The sequence below is a fragment of the Schistocerca gregaria genome, chromosome 3 (genome assembly GCF_023897955.1).
Source record: "Schistocerca gregaria isolate iqSchGreg1 chromosome 3, iqSchGreg1.2, whole genome shotgun sequence".
Taxonomy (NCBI): Eukaryota; Metazoa; Arthropoda; class Insecta; order Orthoptera; family Acrididae; genus Schistocerca; species Schistocerca gregaria.
The window spans coordinates 564,640,643-564,657,429 of NC_064922.1; the positions used below are offsets into that span (position 1 = coordinate 564,640,643).

The 16,787-nt window shown below is 41.5% G+C and overlaps 1 protein-coding gene across 1 annotated transcript in view; it reads right to left on the minus strand.

Annotated features, from left to right (window-relative positions):
* The window catches only part of LOC126354076 (glutaredoxin-3), a 34,355-nt gene extending 20,842 nt beyond the window's left edge, over positions 1 to 13,513 (minus strand). Inside the window, exon 1 of the mRNA XM_050003452.1 lies at positions 13,289 to 13,513. Within this exon, the coding sequence (XP_049859409.1) occupies positions 13,289 to 13,338 (50 nt within the window). The 5' untranslated portion in view covers positions 13,339 to 13,513. The remainder of the gene's footprint in view (positions 1 to 13,288) is intronic.
* Between the last annotated feature and the right edge of the window lie 3,274 nt (positions 13,514 to 16,787).

A 16,787-nucleotide genomic window follows, 5' to 3' on the forward strand; every position in this document is an offset into this window, starting at 1 on the left:
ACTGCTAAAATCAAGGATTGAAAAAGACCAAATGAAGCAAATGGGGAAAGGTGGTGGTGGTTTGGAGGAAAGTGGATAGGGTGTCCGCACCTTTGGGACAGACCATGAAAATATCGTCAATGAAACTGAACCAGGTGAGGGGCTTAGGATTCTGGGCAGTTAGGAAAGATTCCTCTTGATGGCCTATGAATATGTTGGCATAGGGTGGTGCCATTAGGCACCAATTGCTGTACCACAGATTTTATTGTCAGTGATGCTTTCACAGGAGAAGTTATTGTGAGTGAGGATAAAGTTGATCATAGTGACCAGGAAAGAGGTTACAGGTCTGGAGCCAGTTGGGTTTTGGGAAAGATAAGTGTTCAGTAGTGTCAATGCCATGGGCTTTGGGAATCTTGGCATTGAGGGAGATGGCATCAAAGGTGACAAGCCAGGCGACAGGTGGTAAAGGAACTGTGGTTGTCGGTGGAGGAAATGGTTGGTGTCTTTTATATAGGATGATAGGTACAGGTAACAGGCTGAAGGTACTGGCTCATAAAAGCAGAGATTCTCTCAGTAACGGCATAGTAACTGGCTCCAGTGGGGTGGCCGGGTGGTAATATGCCAAGAGGCTCACTGAGGCATTCACAGATCAAAATTACCTTCTGAACCTTACACAGCAACAAATCTCCCGAGCCTAGTCTCTCCAGCCACTTATCACCACCCATATACCCACCATCTGTCTACAAAGGAGAGCTCCCCTTGTGACTCAGTACCAACCATGACTGGAGCAACTGAATCACATTATCTGCCAGGATTTTGACATCTCTCATCAGAACTGAAGAATATCCTATCCACTATCATCCTCACTACTCCCACAGTGGTATTCTGTCACCAATTCAACCTATGCACTATCCTTGTCCATCCATATTCCACCCCTGCTCCCAACCATTTGCCTCATTGTTCATACAGGGTGTATACGCGAACAAGGAAAAAAGCTCCCAGATTTCCTGGTTAAAAATACCCTTTTGCCCTGGCGAAAACACACATTTTCCCAGGTGAAAATAAAGATTACCTGTGTTACATGACGGTATATTTTTCCTCTGAACTGTAAAACTTATCTACCTCTGAATGGTAAAGGTTTTACACACTGGTACAGAACTTTCCTGCACTTTAGGAACTGAAACTCAGCAGAAAAAATAACATATTTTGGAAAGATCTTCGATGCACAGCAAAATGTATGCTGCATATTTTCGTATTACGAAAGTATAAATATGAATTCCACTGAACACAGCATGCTAGTTTCCGAAGCATTGAAATTTAAATTTCAATGCGCTTTTGTCAGCCAATCATAGGTCACATCACCTTGCCTTGCCAGCAAATGATAGCAGATATTCAGAGCATAGGACACATCACGTCAGATAGCAACATCACTGTTAAATAGCATAAACATACAAATAGGAAAACTTCAAGGTTTAAATTAATATAAATACAGTATAGCTACAAGAAAAGTCAAGCTTTCACATATAATATTGATCTTTTTTTTGCATGCATTACCCTTTAAAAATCCATAAAACACAAATGTGCCAGTAAAATTTTAAGTGATGACATAAATGTCTGGTCTTGGGAACCGAAAATCTTTAAGTGGCTGGTTCTCAAAGTGCTACATTTTGAATACGAATCAAATGTTCTGTGCTTTAATACATTCACAGCACATACTCACATGTAGCATAATTCATCTTGTGCAAAAGGAGATTTACGTTGAGAGTAAAGCTTCTCTGAATCACTATTCATAATATTTTCCTGCTACCTGTTACGATTTAAACAGTTGTGACACAACACTTATCAAAAGCAGTTTGTTGTTACGAAGTATTGCATAGTCTTCATCCCAAAGCTTTTGATGCATTTTGCTGCTGATGCACACTTGTGTGTGCACTGTGGTTTGTTGCTGTAAATGGCGCATTTTCTTTGCAAATTAAGTTTTATATTGGTGTTTTTCTGTTTTACATTTTATTGCTGCAGTATTATTCTGCAGTAGTGGACTAAAGTAAAATTCTTTGTTAGAGTATCAGTTCTCATCAGTTCAATACTACAAAAATTTAATTCAAAACTACCATAATTCTAAAAAATTCCTTTATTTTTCCTGGTTTTCTACCAGACGGAAAAATTCCCTGGTTTTTCCCTGATGTCCTGGGGTGTGTACACCTAAGTGCTAGACCTGTCTCATGCATCCTCCCACTACCACTTACTGCAGTCCGGTCACAGGCATCTCCTATCCCATCAAAGGCATGGCTACCTGTGAAAGCAGTCGTGATCTACAAAACACACTACAACCATTGAGCTGCTTTCTACACGGACATGACAACTAACTAGCTATCCGTAGGCATGAATGGGCACTGCCAAACTATTCCATGAGACAGCTGGGTCACTCAGTAGCTGAATGTGCTACCCAACATGACACACTTCTCTTCAAAGACTGCTTCACAGCCTGCTCCATCTAGACCCTTCCTGCCGACACCAACTTTTCTGAACTGCACAGGAGGATCTCTCCCTCGCCTCATCCTTCACTAGGCCCTATCCTCCACATACTTATCCCCATTTCTGGTCCATTTCCAGATCACAGACACCTATGCTGCCAGCAAGATACACAGGCCAGTCTTTTTTTCCCTCTTTCTCCTTTTCCACTCCCCCAAACCTCCACACTGTAACTAACAGCCCTACTCTGACCTCACCACATGCCTGCACACTCCCAAAAGCAGCACTATATCCCCCCCCCCCCCACTCTTAACCAGCCATCTTTTCCCCTTCTCCTCTCATGCCTCCTCCCTGCCACCACACCAGGTTCTGCTCCTGTCAAGATGCAGTTGCTGCCTGCAATACAGCCACAGCTGCTGGAGACAGTGATCACATATGTGAGAATTGTGCTTGTGTGCTCTGTTTCTGACTAAAGCTTTTTGGCCAAAGGCTTAAATGTATAACTGCCTTTCGATTCTGCCTGTCTGCGAGGCAACACTTCCTCTATATGAGGAGTAGCAATCTATCCTTTTCATAATACTGTAATTAGTTCATCCTAGACTTTCCATTGTTTACAATTTACCAAAAGCATTTTGGGTCTTACCCTTCTGTTTATTTCTTTTGCAAACCATTCTTTTATCTTCAATTGCCCTAAATACAAAATCTAGTAAACTGGTTCTCTGACTTCACTGTTAATTTGTACTACTATTTTTTTGTACACTGACTACTCATTATTTTAGTCTTCGTGTAACTGACTACCAGACCTAGGTCAGACTTGCACAATTAGTTCTTCTACTCCCAACAGAAGTTTATTTGCACTAGAGGCCAGCGGTACGTCACCAGCAAAATAAAGGTGGTGAAGTGCATTGTTACATGCTATGTAATGCTACCTGCATTTGATTACTATTTTTAGTAATAATCTTTGGCGCAGTCGCTGACTTAGGTTTTCTCTTTGTTTTTGTATGTGTTTTATTCTGTTATTGAATGTGCTTTTTGTAACAAGTTGTATGAGTTATAGTCTAGTTTTTTATGCTGCAATAAAGCTAATTGTCTAGCTCCACAACAATTGGTGACCCCAAAGTGATATCTAATGGTTACTGACATGAAATTTGATGGTCACTGATACTTCATGTCATGCTAAGTACAAACATTCATATGAACTGTGTAGCACATCTTTCACGTCCGAGTTCACTGTAACTCCACGATGTCAGACCCACCGCCAACTATAGATGTGTCTACTGACACAGTAATTAAGTGCTTGACAGAAAGCAACAGAATCCCATCTTGTGGTTTGTGCAACTAGAAAGTCAGTTTGTGCTAACGCATATAGTTGCTGCACTAATGAAGGCGAGGCCACAGAAGGAAGCACAAGACATTGTGGTGTCGCCACCTAGCACTGATCATTATTCAACAATCAAGAACACCCTGATTACCCGGCTGTTGCAGTTCATGGCAAAGAAATTGGAGAAACTACTCTGACACTGAAAAGCAACATGATCGCACCCCATTGCAGCTACTATGCCAACTGAATACATTAGCGAGCAACACAGTCAGTGACAACAATCTGTGGAATATTTGGTGTTGCACCTGACAGCCAACGCGCAGAAGATACTGACTGTGTGCGGTAGTGATCTAGATGCACTCGTGCGAACTGCAGATCACACAGTGGAAATGTACCTGTCCATATGTGTCTCAACTGCTTGCCCACAGCCTCAGGCAGATAACACCCTTGCCGTGCTACAAGCACAGGTTGCTAAGCTCACTGCACAAGTTGCTGCATTACGGAACCAGACTGCCAGTTGCTGATCTCGTCATCACCACTCAATGGGAAAATGCAGCCACTCACCTTTGTCAGTAAGTCTGTTAGTACCACCAATTGTACGATTCTGAGGCATAGGAGTGTAGCCTGCTGTACAAACAATTAGCAGGAAGTCAGTGATGACTGTCATTGGCTCTCCAGACAGCAGCCGTCGACAGTACGTAACAGAACATGGCACAAAGCTAAAGTTTTTGGTAGACATGAGTGAGTAGACATGGGTGTTGACATGTCAGTCTATCCACCTGCCCAGTGCCAACGGTGATAACTGCACCTTTTTACCACCAACAGTTCTACAACTGTGACGTATGGTCATGTCACATGACTGTTGAACTTGGCCTACAGCACAAATTTGAATGGCAGTTCATCGCAGCAGATGCGACACACCCGATACTCCTGGCAGAATTTTTATCGTTCAGTGGACTTCTGCCTGACCTCCATTACCTATGCTTTCTGAACACTATTACCAACCTATCAAGCCAATGTAGAGTGAGTTTTGTGGGAGAGACAGCAGCACGGGATAATTACTGGTGATTCTCCATTCACAGAGCTCCACAGACAGTTCGCACAAATCACATGACAGAATCCGACACTAGCACACTAGCCTGCGTGCTAGTGTGCACTGTACTTTGACTACTCCTAGACCATCAATTCATGTTTGACTGTGCTGCTTGACACCCCAGAAACTGAAGATACTTAAGCAGGAATTCTTATCAATGCTTGCACAAGAAATCTGCCATCCATCAAGCAGTAGTTGGTCAACTCCACTACACATGTTATCGCAAAAAAGAATAATGGATAGCGTCCATGTTGTGATTATAGATAGCTCAATGCCAGAACCATTCCAAATCGATATCCAGTTCTGCATATTGAAGATTTTTACGTTCAATGTCCATGGCAAGCACATATTTTCAACATTGGACAGTTCGTTAATTCTACCAGATACCTGTGGCACCAGATGACGTTGCTGAGACTGTCTGTACACCATTCAGATTATCTGAATATAACTAAATGCCTTTTGGACTTTTCAATGTTCCCCAAACATTTCAACAGTTCATGGATAAAGTTAAATGTGAATTGGACTTTTGTTATGTATATATTGACAATGTCCTGGTCATGTCAAACTCAGAGGCAGAACACCAGTCACTTACGACAAATCTTCATTCACCTATGTGCACATGGCCTGCTCATTAACCCAGCAAAGTGTCTTTGGAGCACCTGAAGTACAGTACGGCTTTACTATCAATATGCACGGCATACAATGACCACAAGAGAAAGAAGACGTGATACTTAATTTTCCACAGCCTACGGCAGTCAAAGAATTATGATGATTTCCTGGTGTTTGTTTGGAATCATGCTCTCCTAGCTTCACCACTGAATACATTCTTGCACAGTTCACTGAAGCCAAAGGACAAACTCCAGTGAAGTAGTGAGGCCGAGTTGGCATTTACCAAGCTGTAGACTGTCACTGCAGAAGCTACACTGTTAGTGCACCCAGTTCTGCAGATGCCTCTTGCCTTGATGGCTGACGTGTCTGCCACTGCAATTGATGCTGCACCGCAACAGCAAATAAATGACCATTGGCAGCCCTCTGCCTTTTTCTGTAAAATGTTATTGCCATCACAACAGAACTGGTCCACTTATGATCGTGAATTGATGCTGCTCTGAAGAAATGTTGTCACATGTTGGAGTGCCAGCAGTTCACTCTCATCATAGATCACATGCCACTAACAAATACTTTCTGTCGGCATCCTAAGAAAACGTCACTTTCTCAGCTGCAACATCCAGACTATATCGGACAATTCAATACCAATATTGTTCATATTGATGGAGAACTAAACAAGTCAGCTGATGCTCTCTCTTGGATTGAAGCAATCACTGATGCAGTTGATTTTGACGCTCTCAACACACCGCATCAATCAGATACTGAATTATGAGATTTGTTAGTGCTACCCTCAGGCCTACAACCGCCATATTACACTGCCACTGACAACTGCGCTGCTATATTGTGACATCACTGCTAATAAACCACAGCCATTTCTACATCTATGCTCTGCAAACCACCATGAAGCACATGGCAGAGGGGCACATCCCTTTATACCAGTTATTAGGGTTTCTTTTTGTTCCATTCACATGTGGAGTGCTGGAAGAATGATTGATTCAATGAATGCCTTTGTGTGTGTGCAGTAATTATTCTAATCTTATCCTCATGATCCCTATGTCAGCAATATGTAGGGATTGTAATACATTCATACATTCATAATCATTAAAGCCATTTATTGGAACTTTGTTAACAGACTTTGTCGGGATAGTTTATGTTCAAGTGCCTTCCAGTTCAGTTCCTTCAGTGTCTCTGTGACACTTTCGCATGAATTAAACAAATCTGTGACCATTTGTAATAAGTTTAATATTCCCTTTCGTCCTATTTGGTATGGGTCCCAAACACTAACAATATTCTAGAACCAGTTGCACAAGTGATTTGTAAGCAATCTCCTTTGTAGATTTGTTGCACTTCCCCATCATTCTACCTATAAACCGAAGTCTTACCACCTGCTTTACCCACAACTGAACCTACGTGATCATTCCATTTCACAGCCCTACAAAGTGTTACACCCAGGTATTTGTACGAGGTGATCGATTCAACAGTGACTCAATGATATTATGGTCATAGGACACCACGGTTTTTTGTTTTGTGAAGTGCATTTAAAGCAAGTTGCCAATCTCTGCACCACTTTGAAATCTTACTAAAATCTGTCTGAATATTTATGCAGCTTCTTTCAAATAGAACTTCATTACTGATATATCTGTGACAATTGACTTTCACCAACAGGCAATTGCCTCTTTACATAACATGTCACACCATGGAGTATGAGCCACTACCAACATGGAGAAGCAAGCTTTTGTCTGGCCACAAGTGGACAAAGATTGCAAGCAATATGTGGAACAATGTGTGGCCTGTCAATGAAATAAAGTCAGCCTGGCACATTAGGTCACTTGTTGGCATGTTTCTTCCTTTGAATCATCGATCTGAAATTGTCCGCCTAAATCTCATAGGACATCTCCCACCATCAGGAGGATACATTTACTGCCCTACAGCCATCTATCATTTTACATGCTGGGCCAAGGTGTCACCTATCGCCAACATTACCACTGAAACTTTCGTGACTGCATTCTTCTGAGGATGGATCGCCTGTTTCGGTGTGCCTCTACAAGTTACAACAGACGAGAGAAGACAATTTAAGTTGTATCTGTTAAATGCGCTCACTGTGCTACTAGGTAAAATGTGGATTAGAACTACAGCTGACCACCCAGCAGTGAACGGTGTAGTTGAATGCATGCAACGCCAACTGAAAGTGTCGCTTCGATGTCACGACACACAGCAGCTGAGAGAGACGTTGCCCATCGTTCTCCTGGGCCTCCCTGCATCACTGACAGAAGACCTGAAAGCCACGACTGTAGAACTTGTATATGATCAGCTGATACAACTGCCTGACGAATTCTTTGCCAACATGCTAGATGACTGCACAGACCAGTCAGATTTTGTACAAATGCTGCATACACAAACCCAGCAACTAAGACCCGCCACACTTTTGTTTTCAATGTTTTACGGGAGTGCCATCATGTCTTCGTTTGGCATGACACAGTATGCAACCCATTGCACTCACCCTATGATGGACCTTACCATGTCATCAGTAGGGACGAGAACATATTCAAAGTCGATATGAGGCGTACGCCAACCACCGTCACTGTTGACAGGCTTAAACCTGCTTTCTGCACTCATCTAACACATCAAGGACTCAAAAAATTCTCTATCATGTGTTACTGATCAGCCACAATGGAAATCCCAGGTGACCTCACATGTGCCATCAGCAGTCTGTGCATGACCCTTTGTTACCTGGTCTGGACGACATGCCCGAGGTGGTGAAGTGCAGTGTTATGTGCTGTGTAATGCTTTGTGCAAATGATATTCAATGAGTATCTTTGGTGCAGTCACTAACTTCTGTTTTCTCTTCGTTCTTATATATCTTTTAGTCTGTTGTTCACTGTGCTTTTTAACAGAGTTGTATGAGTTACAGTTTAGTTTATGATGCTAATTATCTAGCTCCACAATAGTGGTTCAGTACATTCTATTAACCTGTATTCCTCCTCCTCTCTCTCATGTCAGGGATCTACAAACTTGTTCCAGGAGTGTTAAAAATAGTTATGATAATGTGGAATCTCTCTGCCTGATTTTCTATTCAATTATGCAATTCTTACTACCATGATTAAATCTACAGCTTGTGAAAACTGAGACAAAAGTTCTCAATCTGTGAGTCCCAGACAAGGTGGTGATTCATATGCAATATTCCATTGTAAAATTTCATTTACAGTTTGTTATTTGCTTGGTTAAATATGATTTTTTCCCCTAGTGCTCATTTCGTGAACATATTGTGCATTATTTATAGGCAGCTTACAGAACTATGTACATTTTTAATGTTGTCTCTCTTGTTAAGTGGAACAGTGGCCACGTTATTACGTAGTCTTACACTGCAGTCATTCTCAACATAATTTTCCTTTTCTATTACTGTTCACCCACCTTTAATGCCTAAGATTTCACCGGAATCTTCTGGCACCATCCCTTCCATCATACCTCAAGTCACTGCATAATCCTATTCATGCAGGGCAGTTATCTTCACTGTTCCCGAATTTATTGAATTTAGCTTATTTTAATCTGTATATTTGTTTTGTCCATAACAGATGGTCTCAAAGTTTTTTTCTTCTTTTTTAAGACATTTACTTTATTATTACAATGATATCCTCAGTTTGAACATGTCTGTCAATCTGTAGCCTTCTAATGGTTTCTTTTCAATTGCAGCATCTTTTTCTAAAATGCTAGTCATAAGTTTTATTTTTTGTTGATCTGCGACATTCAGTGCTACATTCTCTGAAAAAGACAACCTTCACTTCTAAGTTGAATAGGTTTTAAATAAACAATGTTTTAACTTCCAAGGCTTCATTTTTTTTACTGTGGGTGTTTATTACCAAGAAGATTAAAATTAACCTTATATTTTATTACTAATTTCTTTGTTGCTCTGTTTATTTTTAAGATCTTTATTGAGTTGTTGTTCTGTCAATTTCTTTGTCACAATTGTTCATTGCTGGTTTCTGTATTGCAGTTGTTCATAGCTAATTTCTTTATTGTAGAGCCTTAGACCATCCAGGGAATTCTGTGTCTGTGAGGATTCTGCTGATAGATACATTGTAGGGTGCTTGAAATTAACGTTGACAGGGCCACAGAAGAGAGAATTGTGCTGATTACTTGCACATTCATAACAAAGAGTTTCTTCAGGTAGCGAATAGTTGTGCTCATTTCAAGGCTGTTTCAAAGTCAAGATGTTTCCAGTGATGACTTTCTAAGTTCTAAATACTCTGACAGAATACCTATGATGGCAGTAAAAGAACAAAGTGATGTCCCCTACGGTGCACATTTTGCATAGGGAGAGAAAGAACTACATTCCCTGAATAAGTCAGCTACAGAGGTTAATGTTACCCCTGCTAAGAAACCATGATGGGTGAATTCAAACCATAAGCTCCATCCATCAAGAAAGTGCAGAGAAATTACTGAAGGGGTGAGGGAGTACACCAAAGCAAAACTGATACCATTCTTCAAAGTAGAAATTCCATATGCAGAAGAAAATGAACAAAATCAAGCTTCCACCATTTTGGTACAAATTTTTCATTTTCACACACATCAATTTAGCTGTTGAATTGTGTGCATCTTACAGTGCAAAGATGCAAGCTTTAACTATCATCCCAGAGTTATTATCAAAGAAAACAATTTTGCACCATAGTCCATCAGCACCAAAATACATGGAGAAATCAAATGCGAGATCGGTAAACGGAGTGTTTGGAAGACCAGATCCCTACTATGGTTATCCTGTAGAAGCAGCACACATTCAAACAGCACAATCACTTTACCTGAGAGAGAAATGGAGCTGTTCTCAGCACAGTGCCAACAGAAAGGACACTGTAACAGCTGAAAGACAAGGATTTGCAGTATTATAAGAAACTTGTCATATACAAGAACGAATATACAACATTAGACACTTCAAGATCAAAATTTTACGCATTATATCCCAAGTGGTTCCACAACAACCTAGGGATGCCTCTTTATGTGTGCACTGTACAAATTTTGAACTTACTGTGGCAACTTTGGAGAACCTATGTGAACATGTGACTTACGACACCTTTGTTGAGCAAGTGAAGTCAGTAGTAGTTTCTAATATAAAGCGAGAGTCTTGTTTGTTTGAGGAATGTGGTGACTGTCTTGGAAAGGGAGGATTCTCTTTACAAACACTTTGTCTGAATGACATAGAAGATGATTCTTCAAAAGTTACATATGCAACATGGGAGGAAAATAAACTAAGAAAATTGTTGTCATTAACTGTGCCATTGATGAACTTAGGAAATGGACAGTGAAAGCAATAACACACCAACATATGAAGAAAATGCAACACACTGCAGAAGTGAAGGGATGTGTACATGCTGAAGGACTATGTTTCGTGATTTTGCCAAGAACTGGTCTCCGATCCTCCCACAAAAAGTACAAGGGTACCACTGGAGTAATGAGCAAGTTCTTTTGCAGGAGTGATATATTTTTAGAAAAGAACCATAAGTGTTGCAGTTATAAGTTATGACACACGACACAACTCAGCACACACATTGCTGCCAATGCTCAAAATCCTACAACTCTAGCCAAAGGCAGAAAAGATCATCATAATTTCTAGTGGTCCTTCCAGTCACTTCAAATATTGTTATGGGGACATACAAAGCTGCTAGTCATTGGAAGGGGCCTTTTGATAGTGTAGGAGGCTCGTTGAAGCATCATGTTACAAAACAATCTTTCCAGCCCAAACACAGCTGCTGCAATTTAGAATGCCGAGTACTTTACAAGACCGATGGAATCATACACATCTACAGCTCTTATTCTTTTGTCCAAAGAGGAAATTGAAGAATTCTGCCAGCATAAAAGCACAACTGGTCCAACCAAACTATCCCTATGAAAGGAATTCAGAAGACCAATAGCTCCACTCAAAGCTATGATTATGCTGAGTGCACTTTAAAAAACAAGATTCAAGAAGAAATATCATTTGTCCAGACAACATCTCAAACAGCATGAGAATATTCAGATTGACTACCTGAGAAAAGGGATGCTTGTGGTATGTGTGTGAGGCTGTGACTGGCAGACCACAGAGGTTAAAGACATCAGTTATGAGTTAAATGAAACATTTGTGAACTTAATTCAACCACATAATCTGGCTCCTGGATATGGGTTTCCATTTCTACGACAGCAATGACACAATCGGTGTCCACTTCCCGTTCACAATGTTTTGAAGATTGTGACTTCCCCAGTTCCTTCTGGTTCATCAGGAAGGCATCATTCAATATCAAAGGAAGAAACTGATGCAGTGGAACACACCTTTGTTCACTGAATAGCTGATTTCAGTTCAAAGCAAAATGCACAGAAGTTGTATGCTTTGGAACCTGCCAGATTTTACATCTTTCACATATAGCCTATTTTGGAATCATTTAATGTTTAAAACATGTGCCTCTTTCTCATTTATCAGAAGAAATCAAATTCACTGTTATAAAAATATGGTTTCATTAACTCATGATGTGGTTATGGAAACTGGTTTAATGCAAGGCAAAATTCTCAATTATCTGTAAAATCTCTTCAACTTAACAGTGGTGCTCCTTTGCAGGGTATTTAGTACTGATACTAATAAACAGAAAAAAAGGAGGGGGGGGGATTAGTATTTTTTGGAGAAAAAGTTTTTTCTTAAATTAAACAAAAATCAGAATACTGCACTTTGACACATATGCTCAATGTGTAAGCTATCATTGTAATCATAAAATAGTCACCTTTCAATTTTTTTTAAAACTTACAAAATATTGAAACTGTTCCAGAGATAAGATAAAGTGTTTTAAAATTTTCCCCAGAAAATCGCATGTGCGAAATGGTGGTCGAGGCATCTTTGGCAGCTTGTATCTCAAGCCAGGGGTTGTTTTTTGGACAAAATGTAAATATACAGGTTTCTTAGTTACTCCTGAGATGTAACACATGCTAAATTCAATAACATCCAAGGCTATAAATTTTAGATTTTTTTACCTTATCCTGCCTGAACAGATATGGACTATGCAACCACTATTTACTTAAGAACTGTATGGGTAGATCACGTAACTAACGAGGAGGAACTGAATAGAATTGGGGAGAAAAGAAATTTATGGTCTAACCTGACTAGACGAATGGATCAGATGGAAGGGGACATTCTGAAACATCAAGGGATGACCAATTTAGTAGTCGGGTGGAGGGAAAATTTTTGAGGGAGACCTAGAAATGAATACAGTAAGCACATGCAGAAGGGTGTAGGTTGCAGCAGTTTCTCAGGGATGAAGACGCTTGCAGCAGATACAGTATCATGGAGAGGTACACCAGTCTTTGGAGTGAAGACCACAACACCACACCTCCTTTGCTCAATTACATTGGCCCAATAATATATTAGGTAATTTAGTAATGGACAAATCAAAATCTGATGTTCATATTACTATTTAGTTTATTAAATTGGCCTAAGTATGCAAACCATACTAATTTACTATTCAGCATATTGCAAATATTTGTGTACTACTGTTTTCCTACTTTCTAGGTAATTGGATTATTTGTTAGGAAAATAAAATACGTGGTTACTTTAGGCCCGAGGACACGTATTTACTACTGTTGTCTTAAGTACTGAAAATTATTGCTAACGAGTACGATCATACGTTGACAGATTCCTGAATCTACAATGAACCAAAAACCAATGTATCATTACTGGAGTGAAATTAATGGTAACGACTTGGGTTTAACATCGTTTCGAGGGAAACAATTAATCCATTATGAGAGAATAACTGAAATTAATGACTACAAACTTTGTCAATCTTTACTGCGGAATGTTTCACACTCACTTTGCAACATCCTCGAATTCAGTCTTCGTCTGTATGTTGATAACACCCATTTTTATTTGTACCTAGAAGCTGAAAGACACTTGAGCACAAACTCGGTCAAAAAATACCACCTTCCACAACCTTGTGCTTCTCCTCTGCCATCCAATAACAATACACGGACACCAAAATAATGCTGTATCCACAGATAATATTTGTGGTGTTCCGACCAAAGTTTTCACATTAAACACTTGTGCCAACATTACACATTCGGAACTTTTTCTCGTATTTAGAAGTAACAGGCTATCGGCCGCAATTTTTGAATGATTATAGGATTCGCGAAACAGGTCTAATGGTGTTGTTCGAACAGCATATAAAAGGTATCTATATACACACTCCACACATCATTGTGGAATGCATTTACATCCACACTCTGCAAACCGCCTTGATTTCATCGGGCCCTGGAGCTTTGTTCATTTTTAATGATCTCAGTTGTTTCTCAACACCACTGACACTAACACTTGTTTCATTTATCTTTTATGTGCTACAAAGATTAAATGGGGGCAATTCTCCCGGGGTTTCCTCTGTAAAGGAACACTTTGAAAACGGAGTTACGCATTTCAGCTTTTGCTTTGTTGCCTTCAATTTCAGTTCCTGTCTCAATCGCTAGGAACTGGACACTAACTCTGGTGCCACTAACAGACTGAAAGATCACTTGACTACATTCTGCTACGATAGTCATTGAAGGCATCACCCATTGCTCTCTTGACAGCCAAATGCGTTTCATTCAGCATCTCTCTATATCTATTGCTCTAGGCTTCATTTTTCACTTGCTATGCAGTAATCTATGTTTCTTTAAAATTTCTTTCACAGTGACTGTATACAATGGATGTTCGCTCCCATTATGAACTGTTCTACTGGATGTACACTCCTGGAAATGGAAAAAAGAACACATTGACACCGGTGTGTCAGACCCACCATACTTGCTCCGGACACTGCGAGAGGGCTGTACAAGCAATAATCACACGCACGGCACAGCGGACACACCAGGAACCGCGGTGTTGGCCGTCGAATGGCGCTAGCTGCGCAGCATTTGTGCACCGCCACCGTCAGTGTCAGTCAGTTTGCCGTGGCATACGGAGCTCCATCGCAGTCTTTAACACTGGTAGCATGCCGCGACAGCGTGGACGTGAACCGTATGTGCAGTTGACGGACTTTGAGCGAGGGCGTATAGTGGGCATGCGGGAGGCCGGGTGGACGTACCGCCGAATTGCTCAACACGTGGGGCGTGAGGTCTCCACAGTACATCGATGTTGTCGCCAGTGGTCGGTGGAAGGTGCACGTGCCCGTCGACCTGGGACCGGACCGCAGAGACGCACGGATGCACGCCAAGACCGTAGGATCCTACGCAGTGCCGTAGGGGACCACACCGCCACTTCCCAGAAAATTAGGGACACTGTTGCTCCTAGGGTATCGGCGAGGACCATTCGCAACCGTCTCCATGAAGCTGGGCTACGGTCCCACACACCATTACGCCGTCTTCCGCTCACGCCCCAACATCGTGCAGCCCGCCTCCAGTGGTGTCGCGACAGGCGTGAATGGAGGGACGAATGGAGACGTGTCGTCTTCAGCAATGAGATTCGCTTCTGCCTTGGTGCCAATGATGGTCGTATGCGTGTTTGGCGCCGTGCAGGTGAGCGCCACAGTCAGGACTGCATACAACCGAGGCACACAGGGCCAACACCCGTCATCATGGTGTGGGGAGCGATCTCCTACACTGGCCGTACAACTCTGGTGATCGTCGAGGGGACACTGAATAGTGCACGGTACATCCAAACCGTCATCGAACCCATCGTTCTACCATTCCTAGACCGGCAAGGGAACTTGCTGTTCCAACAGGGCAATGCACGTCCGCATGTATCCCGTGCCACCCAACGTGCTCTAGAAGGTGTAAGTCAACTACCCTGGCCAGCAGGATCTCCGGATCTGTCCCCCATTGAGCATGTTTGGGACTGGATGAAGCGTCGTCTCATGCGGTCTGCACGTCCAGCACGAACGCTGGTCCAACTGAGGCGCCAGGTGGAAATGGCATGGCAAGCCGTTCCACAGGACTACATCCTGCATCTCTACGATCGTCTCCATGGGAGAATAGCAGCCTGCATTGCTGCGAAAGGTGGATATACACTGTACTAGTGCCGACATTGTGCATGCTCTGTTGCCTGTATCTATGTGCCTGTGGTTCTGTCAGTGTGATCATGTGATGTATCTGACCCCAGGAATGTGTCAATAAAGATTCCCCTTCCTGGGACAAGGAATTCACGGTGTTCTTATTTCAATTTCCAGGAGTGTATATCTACCCAGTGCATTGTCAACTATTCTTTCAAACCTGAGCCAAAGTTCCTCTACATTGTGTGCTTAAAGTTTCAAGTTCCTCGTTAAAACACCACACTACTGATTTTTTATCTGCTTTACTTACCATTTATATCTTTTGCTTGCGTTAGTTGTTCTTTGTACTTTAGAAATGATTGTTGACACAACTATGTCATGGTCACTGTTAGCAGTTTCGATGTGAACATCCTCAAAGAGGTCAGATCTGTTTGTTAGCATTAGTCCAATATATTTCCGTCAAGAGAGGGGTTCCTAACTGTTCTAGGTAGTTTTCAGAGAAGGCGTTTAGTAAATTTGTCTTATCACTCCCATCACTAACTAATTTTCCCAAACAATTGTTGAATGATAAAAGTCTCCACTGATAATTACAGTATGATTGGGAAACTTACATACACGTCAACTGGGTTTTTTACTAAAGTTTTTCGTTATGGCAGGAGATGAGTTTGGTGGGTGATAGAAGTAAACAATTATCATTTTATGTCCACCCCTGATACTGAGTCCTGCACAAACGATCTCACATGCAGCTTCAATTTCTATCTCAGTGGATTTGAGTTTCTTGTCTACTGCATCAGCTACACCACTTCCATTTCCCGTTTGCCTATTATTTGATAAACACTTAAATTTTCCCCCAAAATCTCACTGCTATCAATTTCATGTTTGGAAAAAGTTTTCTGTAGGTAGTATTATGTGAGTGTCAAATACATCAAGGTCTGGCACTTTATCGAGACAGTATTCGACAGTTTACGAATAGGATTTTAATATTGTCATCTGTGGGAGGCACTTCTTTCGAACTTAAACTGATCCTTCTGGGTTTCCTACAGCTGTCGTTATCTGGATTTAATGGAGAGCTGCCTAATCTAAAAAAAAAACCTTGTGTGCATCCCACACACAGTCAGCTACCTGAATAGCAGCCTCTGGTAATGCCCAACTGACCCATTTAAGGGGACCCTACAGTTCTCAATCCTATGGCACAAATCCAGAAAGTCGCAACCTACCATGTCACAGAACCTTCTTAAGTCTCTTGTTCAGCCCTTCCGCTTGAGTCAGAAGCAAAGGGCCACAATCAGTTCTGGGACAATGCTGCAAAGTGTTAGCTTCGTTGAAACTCCATGAACAAGGCTGGTCTTCTCAACCT